The following is a 23,432-nucleotide window of genomic DNA, read 5'->3' as shown; positions in this document are numbered from 1 at the left end:
GTGATGGAGATTGCCTGACTCTTGCCATACAAGGATTATAGGCAATCTTAGCACCTCTGTCTGCTGGAAGGGACTGAACTCCCTTACAATTCCAGGGTGCGCGCAGTGATTCCTGGAAGCTGAATCAGAAACACAAAGAGGGCTTGGCAGTGCCTGGAGGTATCTATCTGGTGCCCAGTTTACGAAGGGACCATGCCAAAGGGCAAGGAGTTCTTACTATCCCATCCTACACAAATGTCACCAGCACATCAGTGCTAGAGCCTATGGGGATATTTACCCTGTTCAGGCTAGCCAGGCTCGCCTCCCGATGAAGGACTGTAAACCGGGAGATGCATTCCCCCTCTTTAGGGTAACCCAGTCTTTTTGATATACTGCTGCTTGGGTCTGCTGTGTTTGAGGATGGCTGGCTCTGCTGCTGCTGGTGCCATAAGCAACTTTTGGATGACAGTACTTGAGCCCAGATAGCTTTAACACAGTGCTCTTTATGTGTTTGGAGTACTACATTTTCCTGTTGCAGTATTCTTGGGAGGATGAAGAGCTGGAAAAGGGAGAGGGCAAGAAGAACAGGTAGTGCGGGAATCCGAGTCACCTTAGGGCTGCCACTTCAGCCCAGGTTAACCAAACAAGCTGATCCATACCTGGGTTTTCCCCATTGCATGATCCTTTCCTCAGATTTTAGTTCTGATTTTTTTTTTTTAATAGGGAAATCAATGGGAAGTCCATGGAGACACAGCAGGACTGAATCAACCTGTTCGGGGGGACCTGGGATGAGCTGGCAACCCTTAACTGCTAGTGGGAGTGAAGGAGCTGGTCATTAGGTTCAGCTCTGCACAGGGGGGACAGGAGCATGGCAGCTTTGCAGACACAGCAGTTTCTCAGCTCATTCCAGAGAGAAAAGTGGTCTTGCCAATGAATATGCAAAGCTTTCTTCATTCCCTCTATGCTTCCTGTCAAACCACTGAAAATCACAGCCTGTGCATAGCAGGTGTGGACCCGGGGGGTGGAAGGTGAACAGTCAGGCAGTGGAAGGGACCTAAAGCAAAACCAGAAAGCAGCTGGAAAGAGACTGAAGGACATTGGAATTAGCTGGATAAGGGAGCACAGTTTCTGCTCCCTTCCAGCCCACTCAGGGACTTGGAGGATGTGTCAGATAGTGCTGGAGGGTGGGTGTTAGAGCTGTTTTCTTTTACTTCTTCTCTATTGGCATCAATTGGACATTATACTGTTTGCCTGATTTTCTTACCGCAAAGTGCTTTGTTAAGGGCAGAGTGTAAGCTCTAACACTGCTGCTAACAATTCCTGCAGTGCTGCTGCCAGATCTTGTTTGATTGTAACATCATCACAGATTGTTGCTATGGACATGCTTTTTAGCATCGGTCATCTCCACAGCAACGGCTTGTGATGTCATAGGAGGAGAATTATGACTTCAAATAAAGATCAGCAGCAAGAGCAGTGGGTAAGAAAAACCCCTCCGCTCCAGGCCTGTGGTTACATTGGTTAAAAGTAGTCCCAGCATGCCTGTGCCAGAAGTCCACATGCAGCACCATCTTGCATGGGGTGTGCACCATCTCAGACTCCTAAATGGGATGAGAATAGCTAAGACAGCCTGTCTCAGCTGGAGGCGCATGGGGCTTTTAAGTTTATGATATTAACTTCCATTTTATGCTGAATTCTATTATGGAAAGGAGAATGTTCTGAATTGAACACCCGTCTTTTTGCCGCCTCTGATCTAGTATCAATTGATTCTCTCTCTCTTACCCACCTTTCCTTCCCTCCTCTTTGTTCTCTCTTTCCCTCTCCAGCGGATGAGCTGTGGGTGCATCCTTTGCACAGTTCTCCTGTCGGTGGCAGTCCTTCTGGCTCTTTCTGTCATGGGTGCCATTTTGTTCATGAACCATTACAACGCTCCCACCACAGAGTCTCCCCCCATTATCAGCACCAACCTCGATGACCCTCATGCCCTGGTCACCATCGAGAAGGCAGACAGCTCCCGGATCAACATTTTTATTGAACCCAATTGCCCGGACCCTAGTAGCAGTTTCAGCCGGCTGGAGGGGCTGCACTCCTCGTTGCTGCAGGTGGTGGCAGAGCAAGGAGCAGAACTGAAGTCTTCCAGGGGGCAGGAAAAGGCACTGCTGGTGAGCTTAGAGGACCAGGTGGCCAAGCTACTGGTCCAGGCTACCCAAATGAAGGCAGATTGTGATGTGCTGAGGAGGGGCCACAGCACCCTGGCGCAGCAACTGAACACCCTGCAGACTGAACAAGGCCGACTGATCCAGGTGAGCACAGGTCGTCACACACCACACGGCCCTGACCAGGTTAGCAAAAAGCCCTAAATATTCTGTGCACTTTTAATTGAACTCTTAGTAGCTGATTGAGTCAGTGCAGAACAGTTGGGTTCCACATTATCAGTGGTAGTAACACAGAGTGGATAAATAATGAAGACCTAGGATGGCATATTTTTAGCAAGATAGCAAACTGCATTTCTGCTGCCAGTCACATGTAACAACACTGTATGCTCACCTTTTAAACTAGGTTTACTCTTCATTTATATTAATGATATTTTATATTTATATTGTACTTTTTATCTTAATTTGACTCAGTGTGACCTTTCTGATGCTCCATAAAGTCCAACAGCTTAACAAAAATTTACTTCTAAGCTAGTTGAGAGCATATCTATGTGCTCTTTTGCACTTTTTTAATCATCTCCTAGACCAAGACTTTTCACATTTGTATCAAATTTTCCTCTTAAGCCAACAATGTCTAACTTCTTGCCACAAAAATTCACCTCTACATCGGTCTAGCATTTACTGTGATCCTATTGAATAACTATAGAATATGGTTTTATATTCAGGAATTAATTCTTTGCTTCAGTCTTTACTGAGAAGAATGCTGGGAAAATATACCCATACCAGAATGTCATTTGAAGGTGATGATTCAGAGGAACTGGAAGATATAATAAAGCAGATTAAACTAAAATATCACCAGAACCCGATAGCATTCACCCCAGAGTTCTGAAAGAACTCAAATATTAAATTGACTCAACCTCCCTTATAAGGCCATTCCAGTCTCTGTGAATGAATCATTCCTATTACTGATCTTGATTCTACCCACTGGGAGCCTTATATCATGACCTCTTGTTCTATAACTTAATATGCCATGACAGGCTCCAGCATGCCCAGCCTAGCTCCATCCTGCCCAGTCTTGCTCCATCCTGCCCAGTCTTGCTCCAGCCTGCCCAGCCTTGCTCCAACCTATCCAGCCTAGCTCCATCCTGCCCAGCCTAGCTCCAGCCTGCCCAGCCTTGCTCCATCCTGCCCAGCCTAGCTCCAACCTATCCAGCCTAGCTCCATCCTGCCCGGCCTTGCTCCATCCTGTCCAGCCTAGCTCCAGCCTGCCCAGCCTTGCTCCATCCTGCCCAGCCTAGCTCCAGCCTGCCCAGCCTTGCTCCATCCTGCCCAGCCTTGCTCCAGCCTATCCAGTCTTGCTCCATCCTGCCCGCCTAGCTCCATCCTGCCCAGCCTTGCTCCATCCTGCCCAGCCTTGCTCCAGCCTATCCAGTCTTGCTCCATCCTGCCCAGCCTTGCTCCAGACTGCCCAGCCTTGCTCCAGCCTATCCAGTCTTACTCCATCCTGCCCAGCCTAGCTCCATCCTGCCCAGCCTTGCTTCAGCCTATCCAGTCTTGCTCCATCCTATCCAGTCTTGCTCCAGCCTATCCAGCCTTGCTCCATCCTGTCCAGCCTTGCTCCATCCTGCCCAGCCTTGCTCCAGCCTATCCAGTCTTACTCCATCCTGCCCAGCCTTGCTCCAGCCTTGCTCCAGCCTGCCCAGCCTTGCTCCAGCCTAGCTCCAGCCTTGCTCCAGCCTGCCCAGCCTAGCTCCAGCCTGCCCAGCCTTGCTCCATCCTGCCCAGCCTAGCTCCAGCCTGCCCAGCCTAGCTCCAGACTCACCATGATGTACTGCTGCCACAAAAACCTAGTAGCACCCAGAACCCAAGGGCTCAACCTGCATGGGAGGGGGCTGACTAGGTGGAAAACCAGCCCTTGTCTAGTCCAGTGTCCTGCCTTGCAGTCCTGCACCTCTCCTGGGGTGGTTTACCCAGACTCCATTAACCATGACTTGACGTTCTGTGTTCAGTTTTGGAGGTTGCGCCTCCTAAAGGATATAGGCAGATTAAAGAAGGTCCAGAGAAGAGCTTTCAAAATAGAGCAGAGTCTGCACTATGAGCCCCATGAGATGAGACTTCAGGACCAAAATGTGTGTACTCCTGAGACAGCATACGATAGAAACATTCAAGTACTTCAGAGGTATACATACATAATGCAGAAGAAACCTTTTACAGTGGAAAGGAAATTTTGAAATGAGGGGTCAAGATATGAGGCTGAAAGCAGATAGACTTTGGGAAGATTAGAACACAATTTCTTCACAGACAGTGTGGTGGATGCATGGAACCAGCGCCCAGCAGGCGTGATAGAGGCAAAATCAGTAACAGAAAGATCAAATGGATCTACTGTATGTCCTGCACCTAAGGAGACGAGATGGACCTTTTAGTCTTTATCAGACACCATGTTCAGTGTTTTTCTGTTAAAGTCACGCTTGCTGTTCAGAGGTCAGATGGATGACCCACCGTCTTTTCTTCTCTCTGCATCCGTAGCTTCTGTCTGAGAGTCAGACAAACGTGGCACACCTGTTCAGCTCGGTCAGTGACTTCCTGGATGCCCAGCAGCAGGATCGAGGGGTGCTCAGACCTCATCCTAAGGCTGACCTGCAGAGAGCCCCACCCAAAGGTTCCCGGCCCCGGGCTTGCATCAGCGGTGAGATTTCCCTTGGCACTCCTTTACCTCCCACAGACCAGGAATGCTGGCAAATTACGGGATGCAGGATCACAGCTCTTGCTTTGATGTGCTCTTTGACTCATTATGAAATGAACCAAATACTTTCACCCAATGTCAGATTAAGCTTTTGGGGAGCCTGGGGCACATAAAACACGGAGGATCCTTGTATCTTGTCCACATGACCATCACATACAATTACCAGCATGGTTTTTATATATATATATATATATATATATATATATATATATATATATATATATATATATATTTAGTAAATCCTACATTCACTAACAGACAGTAATGTGAGTTAAGAACATGCATTAATGTGCTAAAGCCGGAAGTAATATAAACACTTAAACTTAAGAAATAAGTTGGCCTAAACTTTACAGTCCTACCCGATCCCTGCATTCTTCTGATAAAGGTTTATTGCGAGTCCCTCTGGTTGCGTAGTCTCGTCTAGCTGAGACATGGAAAGGCCCATGTTTGGTGGCAGCCCTAGAGCTATGGAATTTGTTACCACAAGCTCTGCACCTCACTCCATGTACAAAAGCATTTAAAGTAATGCTAAAAAGCTATTCATTTCAGTTAGGTTTTGAATAGTGATGTGCTTATTAATACTGCTTTATTATGTTTAGGATTGTTTTACTGTGTTTGTACACATTTGTGTGTTCAAATTGTAAACCACTTTGGGCCATGGCATTTAGCAGGATATAATTTTTTAATAAAGATAAAATATTATTGGTATCTGTGCATGGGAATTTTTTTTAAAGACCTGCATTTTCTTGCACACTTAGATAAGTTGATGAAAAAATAACTAAAAGATATCAATATTAATCACAAATACAAAAAAAAATCATATTATTTTAAGCATTACATTGTATTATAATTTATTTATTGGTCATGTCTAGAAGAGATGACATTTGGTGCAATTCACCATTTTCTGCTTCCCAACATGGTACTAGCACTGCAAAACTCCAGGCCCCGTCTAGTGTCCAGCTCACAGGCAGAAACAATGCTTTTCTCATTTTGATAACTAATGCAATTGCATACTATTACACACTCACATGAAAAGTTAAAAATAATATATGAAACAGAGTTCAAGTCATATCTCAGCAGCCTCAAACCCTTGGCTGCTCAACAGCATCTGTGAGCCTGAGGGCCTTTGTTTCTCACAGCAGGACTGACAACTTGCCAAATCCCCTTGGAGGAAATTTGCCAGTTTTTGTCAGTCACTTTTCCTGCATTTCATCAAGCGCCAATGTGCTCCTCCGATTTAAGTGCTGGAGTATATTAGATGACTTGAACCTATAAATGGTTTCTTTAAACACGTCATTTTATCCACAGGGACTGGGGTGGGAGGCGTCCGTGCTTCTTGGGCCTCACCTCAGTTCTGCCCTATTTCCACCCCTGATCTGGTAGCGAGAGCTTCCCCCCAGGCCCTGTTGTGTCAGCAGAACTGCTCTGGGGGGTGAGCTTCCGTACAGCAATGCCCTGCCACTGCAACTCTGGCATTGCATATTTTCTCACAGCAGTGCCGGTGGTGTTAGCTACTTCGCGACAGGGTCCTGTTAGTGGTATTCCTCACCTTGTGCACACAGGATGTCCATCATAGTGTACAGAAATTCCTTCTCTCACTTTGTTAAATATATGAAGGCTCCATTGCTGATTTGTGTGTATTGTGGGGGTAATTGCACACTACATTCATTCTAACCAAGGAGGCTTCAACAGCCACTTACCTCTGGCCTACCTGCAGCCTCATGGGTAGAAACAGAAGGGAAGGAGTAAAATGAACAGTTAAATGGGCAGCGAGGTGCATATGGCCTGGAAAATGCATCACTGCAAAAAGGTGCAGATTAGAAGTGAGATAATTAATCATTTTGTAATCCTCCTAGTCTCTTTCTTGCTCAGCCTATGTCTCCTTTATTCTGCAGGGTCACGGCCTCGGGACTGCTATGACATCTATGTGAATGGACAACAGGATGATGGAATCTACTCCATTTTCCCAACTCATTATCCCTCGGGCTTGCAGGTTTTCTGTGACATGAGCACAGATGGAGGAGGCTGGACCGTAAGTGCAGGGGGCACCAGCAAACCTCACTAATGAGGAAGCTCTCCTCACAGCTCAGCTGTTTTCCTGCAGAAATTGACCCGTGACTCCAGACTGGTGGCTTATAATACAAACAGTGAGGTCTAAAGTCAGTACTGCGGGCTGTTAAGGCAGCAAATGCCAGGAATAGATAAGGGAGGAAGCAATCACTGGAGGAAATGTTCAAAGGAGTTGCATGCTTAAATGTAACATGCTATCGCAGCAATTTTCAAAAGCCCATTTACGCGCAGGGACAGTAACTTTCAAACTGGCACGCGGGCGCATGTAGGTAGGTGTATGTCGGCCCGCGCCCAGGACTCAGCCATTTTATAACTTGCTCGTGTATATGCGCACACGTTACAAAATAGTGTGGCCTGCATGCACTTGTGCACCAAATTTTAAGTGGGCCTATGCATGGGGCACATAAATCCTGTTTCTTCTGCATAAATCAGGGGATTTTAAGAGGGGCGTATGCAGAGGCCATTACCAATTTACCAGTCCGTCCACCAGTTCACCCAGTTAACAGCTAGGTCCTCCAGACTCCCCCTGGTTGGGTATCCTGTACTACCCTAGTTACCCCAGACTCTTTAAACCCCTCCAAAATAGCTCAGTCCTTTTTTTTTATAACTTGCCCGCCATCCATAGTAGAAGTAAAGTTACATGGTAGGGGATCTTGTCGCATGCGGGGACGCAAAAGTATTTATGCACGCACGTCTGGGCCAGGCCCCAACACAGCCAGACTCTGCCCACACCCGCTGCTTTTTAAAAAGGTTTTGAGATGTGCGCGCTGCAGCATTCATGCACGTATATGGGCACTTTTTAAAATACCGTGGGCGCACGTAAGCCTGACTTATTTGCACATCCCCTAATTGATGCGCACGCCGTGCTTGTAAAATTCACCTTCTAAAGTGCACTTGCATGTAAAATCTATTGACAATTCAATAACATATATCTTAGCAATTTTCAAAAGCCCACTTATGCACACAAAGGGGCAGATTTTCAAGGATTTACGCGTGTAGGAGGTTACGCGCACCGGGCATATTTTCAAAAGGCCCGGCGGTGCGCGAAAAGCCCCGGGATGCGTGTAAGTCACAGGGCTTGAAAAAAGGGGAGGGGCGTGGGCGGGGCAGTCCAAGATTGCGGGCCGGCCGTTGGCCGGCGCGCACAACCTGCAGCTGCCCGGAGGCAGGGGCAACTTATAAAATAAAGGTTGGGGGGGGTTAGGTAGGGCTGGGGGGTGGGTTAGGTAGGGGAAGGGAGGGAAAGGTGGGGGGGTGGAAGGAAAGTTCACTCTGAGGCCGCTCTGATTTCAGAGCGGCATTGGAGGGATCGGGGAAAGCCAGCAGGGCTCCCGAAGGGCTCGGCGCGCGCAAGGTGCACTATTGTGCACCCCCTTGTCTGCGCCAACCCCGGATTTTATAACATGCGCGCGGCTGCACGTGCATGTTATAAAATCGGGTGTACATCTGTGCGCGCCGGGTTACGTGCACAAATGTACGCCCATGTGTAGGTATTAAAATCCGGCCCAAAGTGCACTTACGCACATAGGGCCGGATTTTAAATGCCCTGCGCGCGTAAATCTGGCCGGATTTACGCGCGCAGGGCCCTTGCGCGCCGGCGTGCCTATTTTGCATAGGCTGCCGGCGCGCGCAGAGCCCTGGGACGCGCGTAAGTCCCGGGGCTTCGTAAAAGGGGCGTGTCGGGGGGCGTTGAAGAATGACGTGGCGTTTCAGGGGCGTTACGTGGCATTTCGGGGGCGGGCCCGGGGGGCGTGGCGCCGGCCCGGGAGCGTGGTCGAGGCCTCCGGACCAGCCCCCGGGTCGGGTGATGGCGCGCCAGCACTCCGCTGGCGCGCGCAGATTTACATCTGCTTTTAGCAGGCATAAATCGTGCAACAGAGGTAATGGGGGGGGTTTAGATAGGGCCGGGGGGGGTGGGTTAGGTAGGGGAAGGGAGGGGAAGGTGGGGGGAGGGCGAAGGAAAGTTCCCTCCGAGGCCGCTCCGAAATCGGAGCAGCCTCGGAGGGAACAGGCAGTGCACGCTGGGCTCGGCGCGCGCAGGTTGCACAAATGTGCACCCCCTTGCTTGTGCCGACCCCGGATTTTATAAGATACGCGCATATCTTATAAAATCCAGCGTACTTTTGTTCGCGCCTGGTGCGCGAACAAAAGTATGCGATTACACAAATTTTTAAAATCTACCCCATAAAGTCCTGTGTGTTTCCAAACTGGGAGATATATGCACAAGTTGGGCTGGCATGTGCAGAGTGGATTTTATAAGCTGCCTATATCTCCAACTGCACGTACAAGTGAAAAGATTCTAAAAAGGGGCGGGGAGTGGGTGTGGTCTGGGCCGGTCCTAGGGAGGCCAAGAGATGTGCGCAGAAATATTTATGTGCAGAGGCGCGCACCAAGGTCCCCTGCTGCGTAACTTTACTACTGCTATGGATGGCGTGTAAGTAATAAAACAAAAACTTTTAGGCTAGTCAGTGGGGTTTTAAGAGTCGGGGTTTATGGGGGGAAGGGTGGCTATTAAATTAGGGGAGGTGGAAGTCCTATTCCTTAACTGGGCAAACTGGGAATGAACTGGGAAAATGGTGAAGGGCGTCAGCATGCATCCCTTATAAAATTCCTCCACTTAGGCGGTAGAAACATTTGTGTGCACAAGCGCGTGTCCATTTAAAATTGTGCACACAGGTACGTGCGTCCAGGTTATTTCATAATATGCGTGCATATGTTATAAAATGGATGCGTCTCTGCATGCGAGCCAGCAAGCGTACACACACACGTGCGCCCGCGCGCCTGTTTCAAATTTACCATCTTAGTGCGTAAATCCTTTGGAAAATTACCTCCACTCTGTATTATAATACTTCGAGAGATTGTGAAAAATTAAGCATTGTGTTTTGTCAGACAGCATCTTGTGTCTGGTTGTGAATCTGGTGGGCAGGGCCATTTCCAAATGCATTTCCGCACACAAATTGGCTGTCTGAAGACCACCCTCCAGATAGCCCAAAGTGCATGAGACGCTCCACAACACTCCCACTTTTAGCTGCATTTAGAGGAGGGGTTTCCGGGGGGGGAGGGGAGGGAGGAGGTTCGTTTGGGGACAAACGTAGATTGCATTTTCGCTATTTTCAACGGGAAATAAAAATACCTACACAAGAAGCAGTTGTGTACTTCTCTTTGAAAACTGGTGCAAAATACACTAGTAAAAAAAATACCCACCGACTTTGTCCCAGTGCCGTCTGGAGGTTGCCCCCTTAATACAAACTCAACGTGCCGTGAAGTCAATCTAATTTAATCTAACTTTTAATTATTTTGTTCATGCCTTTCCACTAAAACATGCACAAAGCGTGTTACAGCAAAATGCCCTATGCTGTCATCATGTCTTTGTCCACCCCTGAAATTTCATCAAAAAGAATTCAAAGTTCCTAGTCTATCTGAAAAGTAAAATCTTGGAGGGGTTTGAACCAAAAGACCTTTTGAGATCAAGTTTCAAAACCCATTTACTCATGAAAATAGGGTCTTGGAAAACTGCCCAGCTTACGTGTGTCTAAAATTGCATATGTAGCTCCATTCCACACATCATATTACTCATGGTGAGCGGAGGCATTCCCGGAGCTCGGGGATGGTCCTGCAAGTACATGTATGGACCTCTCCACCACATGTGATTAGGTCTGAGACATCTTTGTTGAGGTTCAGGAATCAGGTTAAGGCATTTCTTTTTAAATAGGCCTTTCAGTAAATACTATAGTATTTTATGCCAAGGATCTTTGATATCTTATTCAATAGTCAATGCTATGTTTATGGTCTCTTTTAATTTGCACTTTTTTCTTTTGTTTTATGGTATACATTTCTTTTAAACTAGTTTTTCAGTAAATACCATAGTATTTTATGTTAAGGGGCTTTAATATTTTATTTAGTGGTCAGTGTTATGTTTATGTTCTGTTTTTAATGTATACTTTTTCTTGTATGTTAGATGCCTTTAAGTAGTATGTTTTATCTATTTAGGTTTTTAATGTTTGATCATTTATGTTTTATTATTTTCTTTGTTTTTTGAAGATATTATTGTTGATGATTATGGATGCTTTAACTTTAAACCACCTAGGAATGTTGATAGTGCAGGGTATAACTTATATCAATCAATCAATCAATAAATGCATACATTTCCAAAAAGAAACACATACCTTTTCCTAGAAAAGTAACCACACAAAGGGGCCAATGCAATATAAAGCACGGAAAGCGGGCACTGAAAAGTCAGCGCCCGCTTTCCTAACATACGCATGGCGCCCGCAGGGGGAGGTGCCATGCAATACTCAAATTAGGGGGTCGAGCTAGCAAGGAAGCACTAGGGTTGCTTGTGTGACCTTAGCGCCTCCTTGCTAACGCGACCCCACCGCGGCTGCCGATTATGAAGACCAATGCCAGTAAACTCAGCATCAGTTTTCATGACTGGCCATCTGCCACTAATGAAAATGGCCGCCGATACGAGTTTACTGGCGTCGGTCTTCATAACTCGGCAGTCTGCTGAGTTTTGTTTTTTTTTTTTTAGTTTTTACTTAAAAAAAAAAGTACAGAAAAGTAGTTTATTTTACCTGCGCTCAACTATTAACGCCTGCTGCAGGCTGAGCGATAAATGTGCGTCTGAGATGCACATTTATTTTTTTTTGCATGCGGAGTGAATGAGTAATAGGCATTTGCTTGTGATGAGCGTTATTACATTCACTCCGCGTCCCATGTGGGTTAAATAGGCACTAATCCCCCTATTGCATTAGAAGATGAATTAGTGCCTATTTAACCCACGTCGGAGTGCGGGTTATACAGTGCGCTCAGCTGAGCGCACTGTATTGCATCGGCCCCAAAGCAGGTGCAGAGTTGTATGGGTACTTTTTCTTAGGTCATTTTCAAAGAGAAAGATTTCCCTGTGAAAACTGGTGCAGAGTCTGCACATAAAAAGTACCTGCTTACTTGGTACTTCTGCTAGAGTTGCCAACTCACTCCAAACAGGCTCATCTAATCTTGGTTTTGCCTCATTGCATGCACAGAGTTGTAGTTCTGATTATCTAAGGGACATCAATGGGACAGTAAGAACTACAATTCCATGCATGCATTGGGGCAAATCCAGGACTGGATCAGTTTGTTAGATCAACCTGGGGTGAGTTGACAACCCTAACATCTGCGGGCAATTTGCAAATTACCCTCTTTGTAACTGCAGGAATCCGTTCCAAGGATTTCATTTCACGTCTCAGGAGCTGGAGACATTCAGCGTAGCTGGGGTGTGCCTGAACATCAAATTAATTCTGTCTACCAGATTTCACACTCTCCCCTGGAGAAAGAAATAAGAAATCCCATTCTTTTGTTCTCACTTTCCAAACAAACAGTTTGGATAGGAGGTCACAGCTGTACAGACATCCTGTTACTCTTGGTCCTGCTCTGGAAGCAGGCGGGAATGTCAGAGCACTGAGTAGAAGGTAATTTGATTAATGTGCACAATGAGCTTTGGCCAGCATATAACAAGACTGTAATTAGCAGCAGGTGCTCTGTAGCACCCGACCTTCATTCTTAGCATTTTGCTGCCGCTAGAAGAGTACAGCCTGTGAGGCATGGCTGGTAGTAGGTACTAGGACGATCTTTACTACAAAATACCATTTAACAAATAAAACAAAAACATTAAGTCCCTTTTTTATTCCAATTTTTGTTTTGTTTCTAAGAAGATATTAGTAACCTAACACACAGTACTTGGTAGATGACGGCAGAAAAAGACCAGCTGATCTATCCGGTCCATATGTTTTTCTAGCTGCCAGCCATAGACGTTTGAGAACTTGCAGAATATTGACAAAATCTGACTTGGATAAGGAGCATCTTTTTCCTAGCTTCTCCATAAACCTGGGTACAAAATCTCATACTTAATCCAACTGACCTTCCTGCTGACCTTCCTCCCCATGTTTTACCATCAAGCTTTGTAATAATCTACATGGTTACAGAGGGAGGAGTTAAGATGGTGTCTGAGTAGGATGTATAGAAGATTTCTCTCTCAATTGGAGTTCCTAAACGGTGGTTGGCTCTGTTTCTGTGGTCTTTGCTGGCGTTTGCCAATTTCCTGTTCAGTCACAGGTCTCTTGTTGTGTCCCAGCTGCTGCTTTTTCTTGCTTGCCGGTTTTCTGCTGTGTTGCTGGAAGCCTGGTCTTGTGGTGCTCTTCTTCAGCATGCAGGGAGCTTGTGGATGCCAGGCTGTATTCTTGTTTCTGCACGGCTGAAGGAGTCTGCTTCTGCTGCTGCCTTCAATCGCAGAGTTGGGCTGAAGCCCGCAGCATCGGGATTCTCACCAGAAATTGTGTCTTCCATCAGACAGTCGTTTTGAAGTATTTTGTGATTCCCAATACTTGGACTCATTACAGATAAATGCAAAGAGTCTGTACACTGTTTTGAGACAATTAACAAGCACCAAGGATATTAAACAATTTTTAATTCGCATATAAAAATTGTCTTTAAAAAAAAAAAGTCTACAAAAGTGAATTTTAAAAGCCTGGCGTGCACCAAAATTGGGAGATACGCACACAAGTCGGGCTTTTGTGCGCCGAGTGGATTTTAAAAGCCACCTAGATACGTGCGGATCACCTGCAGCTTGCACATCTCTGAAGTTTTCAAAAAAAAAGGGGGCGGGGCATGGGCATTTCAGGGCATGTACCAGAGATGTGCACGTAAATACTTATGCGCCTGGCATGCACCAAGATCCCCTGCCACATAGCTTTGCTTCTGCTATGGTGGAAGTGTAAATTATAAAATAAAGGAAACTAGGCAGATGTGTTGGGTTTTAAGGGTCAGGGTTAACTAGGAGAGTGAAGGCTATTAAACCAGGGGGGTTTGGAGGACCTAGCTGCTAACTGGGTGAATGGGGATGAACTGTTTTTATGGGCAATGGCATTGGCGTGTGCCTTTTAAAATCCCCCCACTTACATGGTAGAAGCAACATTTGTGAACATAGGCATGCATCCACTTAAATTAGTCACGCATTTGTTCACTGCCAGGCTATTTTATAACCTGCACGCATATACTCGTGCATGTTATAAAATGGCTGCATCCCGGGGTGAGCGCCAGTTACTATCACAGTGTATCTCTCCATGACCAATGATTCTACCTTTAATACCCTAATCTGGACATGTCATACAAACTATTTATGCAGTTCAATGTTGTATTTTATGATGGTCATATAAGTTGCATGTTCATCATTTGGAGTACAGAGTATTCAAATGACATTTTTTTTTTTTATTACCAAGTTCACCATTTTGGATTGTGGAGCATTGGAGTGAAATTTCCTTTTTCAGTTTATTATTTATTTTGCTAGGTTTAAAACTATGCAGACAAGGTGGGACAGCTATTTTAGACCTGACAGGAAACACTTCAGATTTATTCAGATTTAACTTGTACCCTGACACCACTCCAATCTTAGTTAATAAATCCAAAACAGCAGGCACTGATTACTTACAATTAGAAACAAATAACAATACTTTGTCAGCATAGAGATTTTGTGAGAAACCTCTTCTATAGTATATCCATACACAGAATTATATTGCCTCAGAAACTGGGCCATAGGTTCAATTATCAAATTAAATAATTGTGACAAAGGACACCTTTGCTTAGTGTCATGCACAACTGAATGAAGAGCCCTTATCCAAGCAATAAAATCAGGGAGAAATTTAAACTTTTCCAGCACAGAAAACCCTGTCATAGACTTTTTCAGCATCTAAAAATAAAATAAGAGCTGGGATCTTAATTTTCTGTGCCTAATTTATAATATTAAACAAGCATCTAGTATTTGCAGTTGAAGTCCTTCCGATTACAAATCCAGACTGATCCAGATGCACCAAGTAGGAAATATGAGATTCAACTGTAGAATCTTGACAAAATGTTAATATCAACATCTATTCCAGAAAAAATAGTAACAAAGTAATGACGGCAGAAAAGGATGGCCATCCAATCTGCCCAGCAAGCTTCTTATGGGACTATCTGACAGGCTGTGCAGGATACTCCCATGTTTTTCTCAAGGGTCGTAATTGTCACTCCATGCAGTTACCCCCCTGGCCTTAAGATAAGGGTAGTAATATTTAAAATCAATCAAAACCAAACAACCAAGCAAATTACTGCTAGCAACATTTTTACTGGGTGAGGAACCTTCTTGATAATTCTGCTTGATGTTCTTTGCTTTGGGACTTGGCCATAGAAGCCGTCCTGTCTGCATGTCAGTACACCAGACTGTAAATGTCAGGGTCCATGTTGCTTGTGGCTGTATCCAATTGCCTTCCTTCCTCCCCCACACCATCAAAGCAGGGGAGTGATGGTGTGGGGGAGGAAGGTGTCAAAAACATCAAAGCAATTGATTGAGAGTAGTAATTCTCGTGCCTTCTGTTAAGGGTAGTAACTGCCGCTCCATGCATGTTACCCCCATGCACTCTCTTCATTTACTACTACTACGTAACATTTCTATAGTGCTGCCCGACATACGCAGTGCTGTACAAACATACAAAAAGACAGTCCCTGTTCAATAAGGCTTACAATCTATTAAGACAAACATGCAGGACAAGAGACTTAGTTAAAAGAAAAGAAAGTTAATCAAGACTAAAAGCAGAGAATCAAGCATAAGATTTAAAAGTGATTTCATAAAGGTGAGTCTTTAGATGGGATTTAAACATGGCAAGAGAGGGAGCATGACCCACCCATACAGGAAGACTATTCCAAGCACATGTCCTCTAGCCTTTAGGGATCCACAGTGTTTATCCCATGCCCCTATGAATTCATTGACTGTTTTCTTCTTCACCACCTTTTCCGGAAGGGCATTACAAGCATCCTTTCCATGGATGAGAAATATTTCCTGATGTTGGTTCTAAGTCGTTCCCCCTGGAATTTCATTTCATATCCCCTAGTTCTACTATTTCCTTTCCAATGGAAATGGTTCAAAAAGTTTGTGCATCCCCTGCACCTCCTCTCTTCCAGGGAATACATATTCAGATCCTTCAGTTTCTCCACGTAGGTCTTCTGATACAGACCTCACATCATTTTGGTTGCCCTTCTCTGGACTGCCTCTATCTTGTCTCTAACCTTTTTGAGGTATGGGCTCCAGAACTGGATACAATACTCCAGGTGAGGCCTCACCAAGGACCTGCACAAGGGAATTATCACCTCCTTTTTCCTGCTGGTTATTCCTCTCTCTGTGCAGCCCAGCTTATTCTGGCTTTAGCCATCTTTCGCCATCTTCAGATTGCAAGATACTATCACCCCAAGTTCTCTCTCTTGGTTTGTGCACATCATTGTTTTACTCCCCATCATATACAGTTCTTTCTGGTTACCACACCCCAGATGCATGATTCTGCACTTTTTGGCACTGAATCCCAGCTGCCAAATCTTCAACCACTCTTCAAGCTTTCTTAAATCACTTTTCATTCTTTCTACTCCTTCAGGCGTGTCCATTCTGTTGCAAATCTTAGTATCATCTGCCAATAGGCAAACTTTACCTTCTATCCCTTTTGCAATGTCACTCACAAAGATATTGAACAGAACCAGACCCAAAACCCATCCCTATGGTAATCCACTTAACAAAGTTCTATCTTCAAAGTAGGTCCATTTACTCTGTCTCCTATCAGTGAACCAGTTTGTAATCCATGCAAACACCTTAGTGTTCACTCTCAAGTTTACATTTTATTCACAAGCCTCCTATCAAAGCTTTGCTGAAATACAAGTAGATCACATTGAGCATTCTTCCTTGATCCAATTCTCTAGTCATCCAATCAAAAATATCAATAAGATTGGTTAGACAGGACCTTCCCCTGGTGAATCCATGCTGCCTCGGATCCAGCAAGCCATCTGCTTGTAGATCAATATCCTTTCTTCAGCAGAGTCTCCATTAATTTTCCCACCACCAAGGTGAGGCTAATCAGCCTGTAGTTTACAGCCTTCTCTCTGCTACCACCCTTGTAAAGAGGGACCACAATCTCCTGGCACCACTCTCATTTCCATGAATCTATTGAACAGGTCGCACAGCGGACCCACCAGCAAGCTCTGAGCTCCCTCAGTATCCTGGGATGTACCTTATCTGGCCCCATGGCTTGTCCACTTGCATTTTACTTAGCTCATCCCATACGTTCTCTTTGGTATATGGAGTTTGGTCTACCCCATCCCTATCTACGGTCTTGTCAACCACATTTTGCTCCTGGTCACTTTCAGTTTCAAAATATTACTTTGGGCCTTCCTTCTTTCTCTAATATATCTGAAAAAAATATTTTGTGACTCACTTCACCTCTTTGGCAATCCTATCTTCTGCTTGATCTTTGGTTTCCTGATTTCTTTCTTTGTCTTCCTCAGCTTTACCAGATAATCTTCCCTGTGTTCCTCTTTTTTACTTCTTGAACGCTGTTCTTTTTGCCTTTATCTTTTCAGCTACATCCTTTGAGAACCAAATCATTTTCTTTTTCTCCTCTTACTTTTGTTTACTTTTCTAACATATAGATTCTTTTCCTTTATAATATCTTCTTTTAATTTGGCCCACTGTTGTTCCATCTCACCCATTTTCTTCCAGTCTTCCAGTTCTTCTTCCAAGTACATCCCCATTTTGACAAAATCAGTATTTATGAAATTTAAAACTTGGGTCTTCATGTGACTTCTCTATATCTTGTTCGCAATATCAAACCATACCGACTGATGGTGCTTAGGTGATCACCTACCTGGACATTAGAGACACTATCCTCATTTGTGAGTATTAGGTCAAGTATCACTCTCTCCCTTGTGGGTTCCATCACCATTTGTTTGAGCAGAGACCCTTGAAGGGCATCCACTATCTCTCTGCTTCTTGCAGATTCAGCAGTAAGGATACTCGAATCCATATCTGGCAGATTAAAATCCCCAACGAGCAACACTTCTCCTTTTTTTCCCACCTTTTCGATGTCTTCGATTAGATCTCTTCAATTTTTCTGTTTGAGAAGGAGTCCTGTAAATCACACCAGTAAAAATGGAAGCACCACCTTTTTTTTCAGGATGATCCATAATGCTTCTTCTCTACCCCACATCCCTTGCAATTCAGTTGCTTGGATATTGTTTTTGACATAAAGAGCTATACCTTTACCTTTTATGTTCTCTCTCTCCTTCCTAAGCAAGTTATAAACTGGGATGGCTGTATCACAATCAGTAGAAACAGTGAACCATGTCTCCATAACAGCAACAATGTCCAAGTCCATCTTCACCATTAGGGCCTGCAGGTCTGGGATTTTATTGCCCAGACTATGAACATTTGTGGTCATAGCATTCCTGATGCTATTCCTAGTCATCTTTTCTGATTTTTTTAAGAGATTGATTTTGTTACTTTCTCTTCCCACTTCCTGGATTTCTTGGGTGTGCCCTGCCAATTTCATTAGCTACCTCCTGACACACCATTCTCTAGTTTAAATATCTGATACTGTATGATCTGAATTTCTCACTTAGCATCCTCTTTCCTGCCACAGACAAATGTAGGCCATACCTACCAAATAACATTTTACTGCTCCATACATGGCCCCACTCTCCAGTGTATCCAAAACCACTTTCTTTACACCAGGTTTTGAGACATGAATTGAAATTATCTATATGGCATAGTCTTTCCTTTCCTCTTCCATGAACAGGTAATACTTCTCAAAAAGCAATAGCTCTTACCATGTGTCTATTCTTCTTCCCTAGATTTTGGAAGTCATTTTGTACTTTATGGATACCATTTCTAGCAAGGTCATTGGTCCCCAGATGAATGACAACATTGATCTCGGAGTCCCTTCTTTCTTCCATAATTGCTTAGCCTATCTGGTTGGTATTTATGCTGGCTGAGGACCCTGGAAGGCATCTAACTGTTGTGTCCCCATCAAAGTGAGTTCCCAAATTGGTTCATCTGATGACTGACTCTCCCAGCATAAGAAGCTTTCTTTTATAACATTTGATCTTGTTGGAGAGTTTCTGGGTGTGTTGGGTGACTACTTCCCTTTTAGACATCCCTTCATATTCAATGGCTAGGACTTCTTCATTTTCCAATGCAGAAAAGGAGTTATTTAAGGGTGAGAGAATGTCTTTTCATCACAGGCCCTATTCTGCCAGAGTCCACTGTTATCCAATTATTCAAGGGTTTCTGAAACCAGGATGTTTGACTCCTCTGTGTGTGGGGGTGGCAGATACATAGGATGCTTCAAAGAAGGGGAAATTAGGTGTCTCAGAGTCACAGGTCTTATTCTACCAGACCTGTGGCTGTAAACCTGGATTTTTTACGCCGCTGTCGGAGTAGGGAGAGATATTCTGGATGCCGCAAGGAAGGGGAGGATTTTTGAAACCTGGATAATCTCTCTTTCAGGGGAGTTAGTTCCCTTTTCATGGCAGACAGCTGAAGGCAAATTGGACAATGCTTAATTATCCAAATGATAGGCCTTGGGACATAAGCACCACAATTGTTGCACTGAATAAAGGACATTTTGTTAATATTGTTTAATAAACAAGTTGTGAGATTGGTACTTAGGTCCTATATTATTCACTTAACCTAAGTCCTTGGAAGTACTATTTAAGAAGGAAATACCTTAGGCATGGGAGGGAGAGGGGAGGCTATCAACAGCTTCTCTTTGATTTGTAGCTCAACTTAGATTGTATTATTTCCTTGGTTTAATACTCCTTGCTATGCAACTGATTACACACACCACACCCACAAGTCTGCTAGTACAGCCCTGTATTTCTCTTAAAAACACACAAAAATGCTCAGGGATTTAAAATTATAACTAGTAAAGATAATACTTAGACAACAAATGTAACAATCCAGCAACATATGAGACAAAATAAACAGCAGCAGAAATAAAGCACTATGTAATGGAGAGTTTTTGGGGGGAGGCTTGCCACCTCCCCCAGGCCCAGCGCACCCGGGGGAGGTGGCAAGCCGGCAGCAGCAGGAGAGACCGCGGGACTGCCAGCAGCCAAAGAAGACGAGAAGCTGCAAGCTACCAGCACTCAAGCCGCCATCAGCCGTTGGAAAGGCCTGTCTTCCAGTTGCATGGGCGTGCGCACATTGGCACACGCACAGCTTCCACTCTCCCTCCCATAAACAGGAAGGCCCGCGGGGATGGCCAAAAGACATCAGGAGGCCATGTGTGTATGTGTGTGAGTGACTGAAAGCATGTGTGTATCAGGGCCTGTGTGTTTGTGCATGTGTGTGTTTCTGTGCGAGAGCCTATGTGTGTGTATGTATCTGTGTGAGAGCCTGTGTGTAAGTTTGTGTGCCTGTGAGAGCCCATGTGTCACATATAAGCTCTCACAGGCACACAGGGGTAGATGTTACAAGGAGCGCGCGCGGCCTACATGTACGCACGCTACCTGGCGCGCGCACATGTATGCCCAATTTTATAACTTCCGTGCGCAGGTGCGCGGAAATTATAAAATCAGGGGTTGGCACGCGCAAAGGGGGACACAATTTTGCACCTTGCACTTGCTGAACCTTTCCCCCTCACCTAACCTTCCCACCCCTTCCCCTAACATTTCCCCCCCAGCCCTACTCTAACCTCCCCCCCAAATATTTATCCTACCTTTTGCGCTTGCCTCCGGGCAGGCACAAGTTGCGCACGCCGGCACCCTGCTGGCACGCGATCTTCCGACACAGCGGCAATGGCCACTCTGGCCCCGCCCCACCCTGCCCACGGACTGCCCCTTTAGTAAAGCCCCGGGACTTACATCCATCCCGGGGCTTTACACGCGTCGCCGGGCTTTTTTAAAATAGGCCCGGCGCGTGTAAGCCCAGTTACGTGCGTAACCCTTTGAAAATCTGGCCCATAATGTATCTGTGAGGGAGAGGGAGCCTGTGTATGCTAGAAAGAGGGAGTGTGTGAGAGAATGAATGTGTCATTGTGTTTGTCTGTGTGAGAGAGAAGATAAAATTTGGGCATCCTTACCTCCCCCAATCCATGACAGTGACAGGGTGCCTGGAAATCAGAAGATCACAGGTATGGACAGCAGGAGATTTTTAAAATCCTTATTAGTTTTAATTATTGGGTATAATTTGATAGTTCTGCTCTATCGAAATATTTAAATTTTTTTTGGGGGGGGGGGAATAGAACATTTTTTAATTATTGGATTTTTTTTATTCATCAGATATTTTGAAATATTTTCTTGATATTTGGAAAATTTTGTATATCCTATTCATTAACTGTTTGAAATATTTTATGAATTTTATTTTACTATTATGATTGATGTTTTATATTTATTGATTTTATTATTTAATGTTTTTATGAAGAATGGTAATGTTTCTGTTTTTCCATTGTTGCTGTGCATGAAGAGGCTGGCTTGTTAAGGTTTCCAGTTCAGATCTTCCCAGCACATTTCTGTTGATACAGAATAAAGAGACTAGAAAGTATTTGGTGAGGGTTTGTCTGTTCTCTGCATATGTGACCAAGGTGAGGTATTTTGCTGGCATGTAATTTCTGTGAGTGATCTATAGCAGCCCGATTTCTTAATAAGAGCTTTTATTGGTGTTCTAGGACCCGGTGTAATATGTGCAATGTTGCCTTTTCATAGATAAGGTTGTTAGGGTTGTTTTGGTATAGGAGGTTTACTATATTGTAATGGTAATTCTGTTTGTTCATGGCTTTCTGAGATCCAAGCTAACACTTAAATACGCATTACAAAAAGTCTAATTCCATAGGAGTTCCAAGTGTCTTTTTTGCAGAGTCTTCTGGTTGGCACCACAGGAGTGCATGTAAATATAATATGCATGTTGTGTTATTTTTGCCTCAGCAGACTGTACTTTTGAATGTTCTTTTTCATGTAAAATTTATTATAAATGCATAAGTTAATTGTGTGTGTCTGTAAAGGAGATGGGGGGGGGGGGAAGGGTGGTGGTATGTGTGCAAGGCTGTAAGGTTTGCCTGGGGTACCTAATACCCTTCCCTAACATTGGGTTCTGGGGTGGGGGGGGGGCGTGTCAGTTTTTAAAAAATATAGATTGCAGGAGGGAGCTGGGCTTTATCTGATGGGTCTGGAAGAGACATTGAATGAATTGGGGGGGGGGGGGGGGGGCAGCACAGTAATTGTTTGCAATGGGCAGGAAAAAAGCTAACACCGGCCCTGTCCACACCAGACAAAAAGCAACAGCAGAATAAAACAATATTTATTGGCAAAGCAATAATCCAGCCACACACAAGAACAGCATCAAAATAGAAATAAAGCAATATATAATATATATTGGGAAAAACATAAAGAAATAAATTATATTAAATTTGAGTTTTCAAACTTAACCAATTAGGAGTCAGGAAAGCAGATCAGCCCTCAGCCAGAACTCTGTTGCATTGATCTGTAGCCCTACCTAGATTGTATTATTTCCTTAGTTCAATACCCCTTGCTGTGCAACTGATTACACACCACACCCACAAGTCTGCTAGATACAGCCCTGTATTTCTCTTAACACCACACAGAGAATTAAAATAGCTAGCAAAGATAATACCACCTAGGGAACAAATGTAAGAATCCAGCAACAGACAAGACAAAAGAAGCAGCAGCAGCAGATATAAAGCACCACCTAATGGAGAAGTATTATTATTATTTTTTTTTACCTTCAATATGTTCATTAGTTGATAAGTTCCACAATCCATCAAGTTTTTATCCTTTTTTGGAAAAACTATTATTTTAGCATCCAACAAATTACCCATAGGTTCCGAAGTCCTAACGTGATTGAACAGATTAAAAAGCAGAGAGGAAGACAATGGTAAAAACTGTTTGTGTTCCAGAGGTTCCCAAACCTGTCCTGGAAGCAGATCTATCTCATAGAAATGACGGCAGAAAAAGACCAAACGGCCCATCTAGTCTGCCCAGCAAGCTCCCACGCTTATTTTCCCATACTTATCTGTTTCACCAACCACCAAGTTCAGGGCCCTTGTTGGTAACTGTTTGATTCATATTTCCTGCCACCCCCTGTCATTGATGCAGAGAGTAATGTTGGAGTTGCATCAGAGGTGAAGCATAAGGCTTCATGGTTATGGGTAGGAACGGCCGCATCAAGCAAGTTACCCCGCTGCTTGTTTACGCAGCCTGCACAGATCAATGCCTTGTTGGATTTATTGGGCAGGTGACTGACCGTCTAGGCGGTGTACAATAAAACATACACAATTAAAATAACAATACAAATAAAACTAAGTCTTCATCTATATCACATTTACATTTCTGAGTATACTATCTATCTGAGTTACAGCTTTTGGAGATGTCAATAATTAGATTTATTCTTGGATCAAATAGGTAATTAACTGTTTTTATAGGCAACGGAAAATAGATACGTTTTTAAGGATTTTTGTCTGAATGTAAATTCTCTTTTCCACATTTCTCCCTTCCGATGAAGCAGAGAGCAACGCTGTATGGGGCAGATTGTAAAAGCCCTGCGAGCGTAAATCCGGCTGGATTTACATGCGCAGGGGGGTTATACGCGTGCCGAGCCTATTTTGCATAGGCCCGGCAACGCGCGCAAGCCCCGGGATGCGCGTATG

At 44.4% G+C, this 23,432-nt stretch overlaps 1 protein-coding gene across 1 annotated transcript in view; it reads left to right on the top strand.

Moving 5' to 3' along the window:
* Positions 1 to 1,653: 1,653 nt before the first annotated feature.
* The window catches only part of FIBCD1 (fibrinogen C domain containing 1), a 54,899-nt gene continuing 33,120 nt past the window's right edge, over positions 1,654 to 23,432 (top strand). The window contains exons 1-3 of the mRNA XM_029614671.1: positions 1,654 to 2,279; positions 4,656 to 4,815; positions 6,768 to 6,904. Of these exons, the coding sequence (XP_029470531.1) occupies positions 1,806 to 2,279; positions 4,656 to 4,815; positions 6,768 to 6,904 (771 nt within the window). The 5' untranslated portion in view covers positions 1,654 to 1,805. The remainder of the gene's footprint in view (positions 2,280 to 4,655; positions 4,816 to 6,767; positions 6,905 to 23,432) is intronic.

Source organism: Rhinatrema bivittatum, chromosome 8 (genome assembly GCF_901001135.1).
Source record: "Rhinatrema bivittatum chromosome 8, aRhiBiv1.1, whole genome shotgun sequence".
NCBI classification, from domain to species: Eukaryota; Metazoa; Chordata; class Amphibia; order Gymnophiona; family Rhinatrematidae; genus Rhinatrema; species Rhinatrema bivittatum.
The sequence above is the reverse complement of the archived record's forward strand: the minus strand, read 5'-3'. Positions and strand labels throughout refer to the sequence as shown.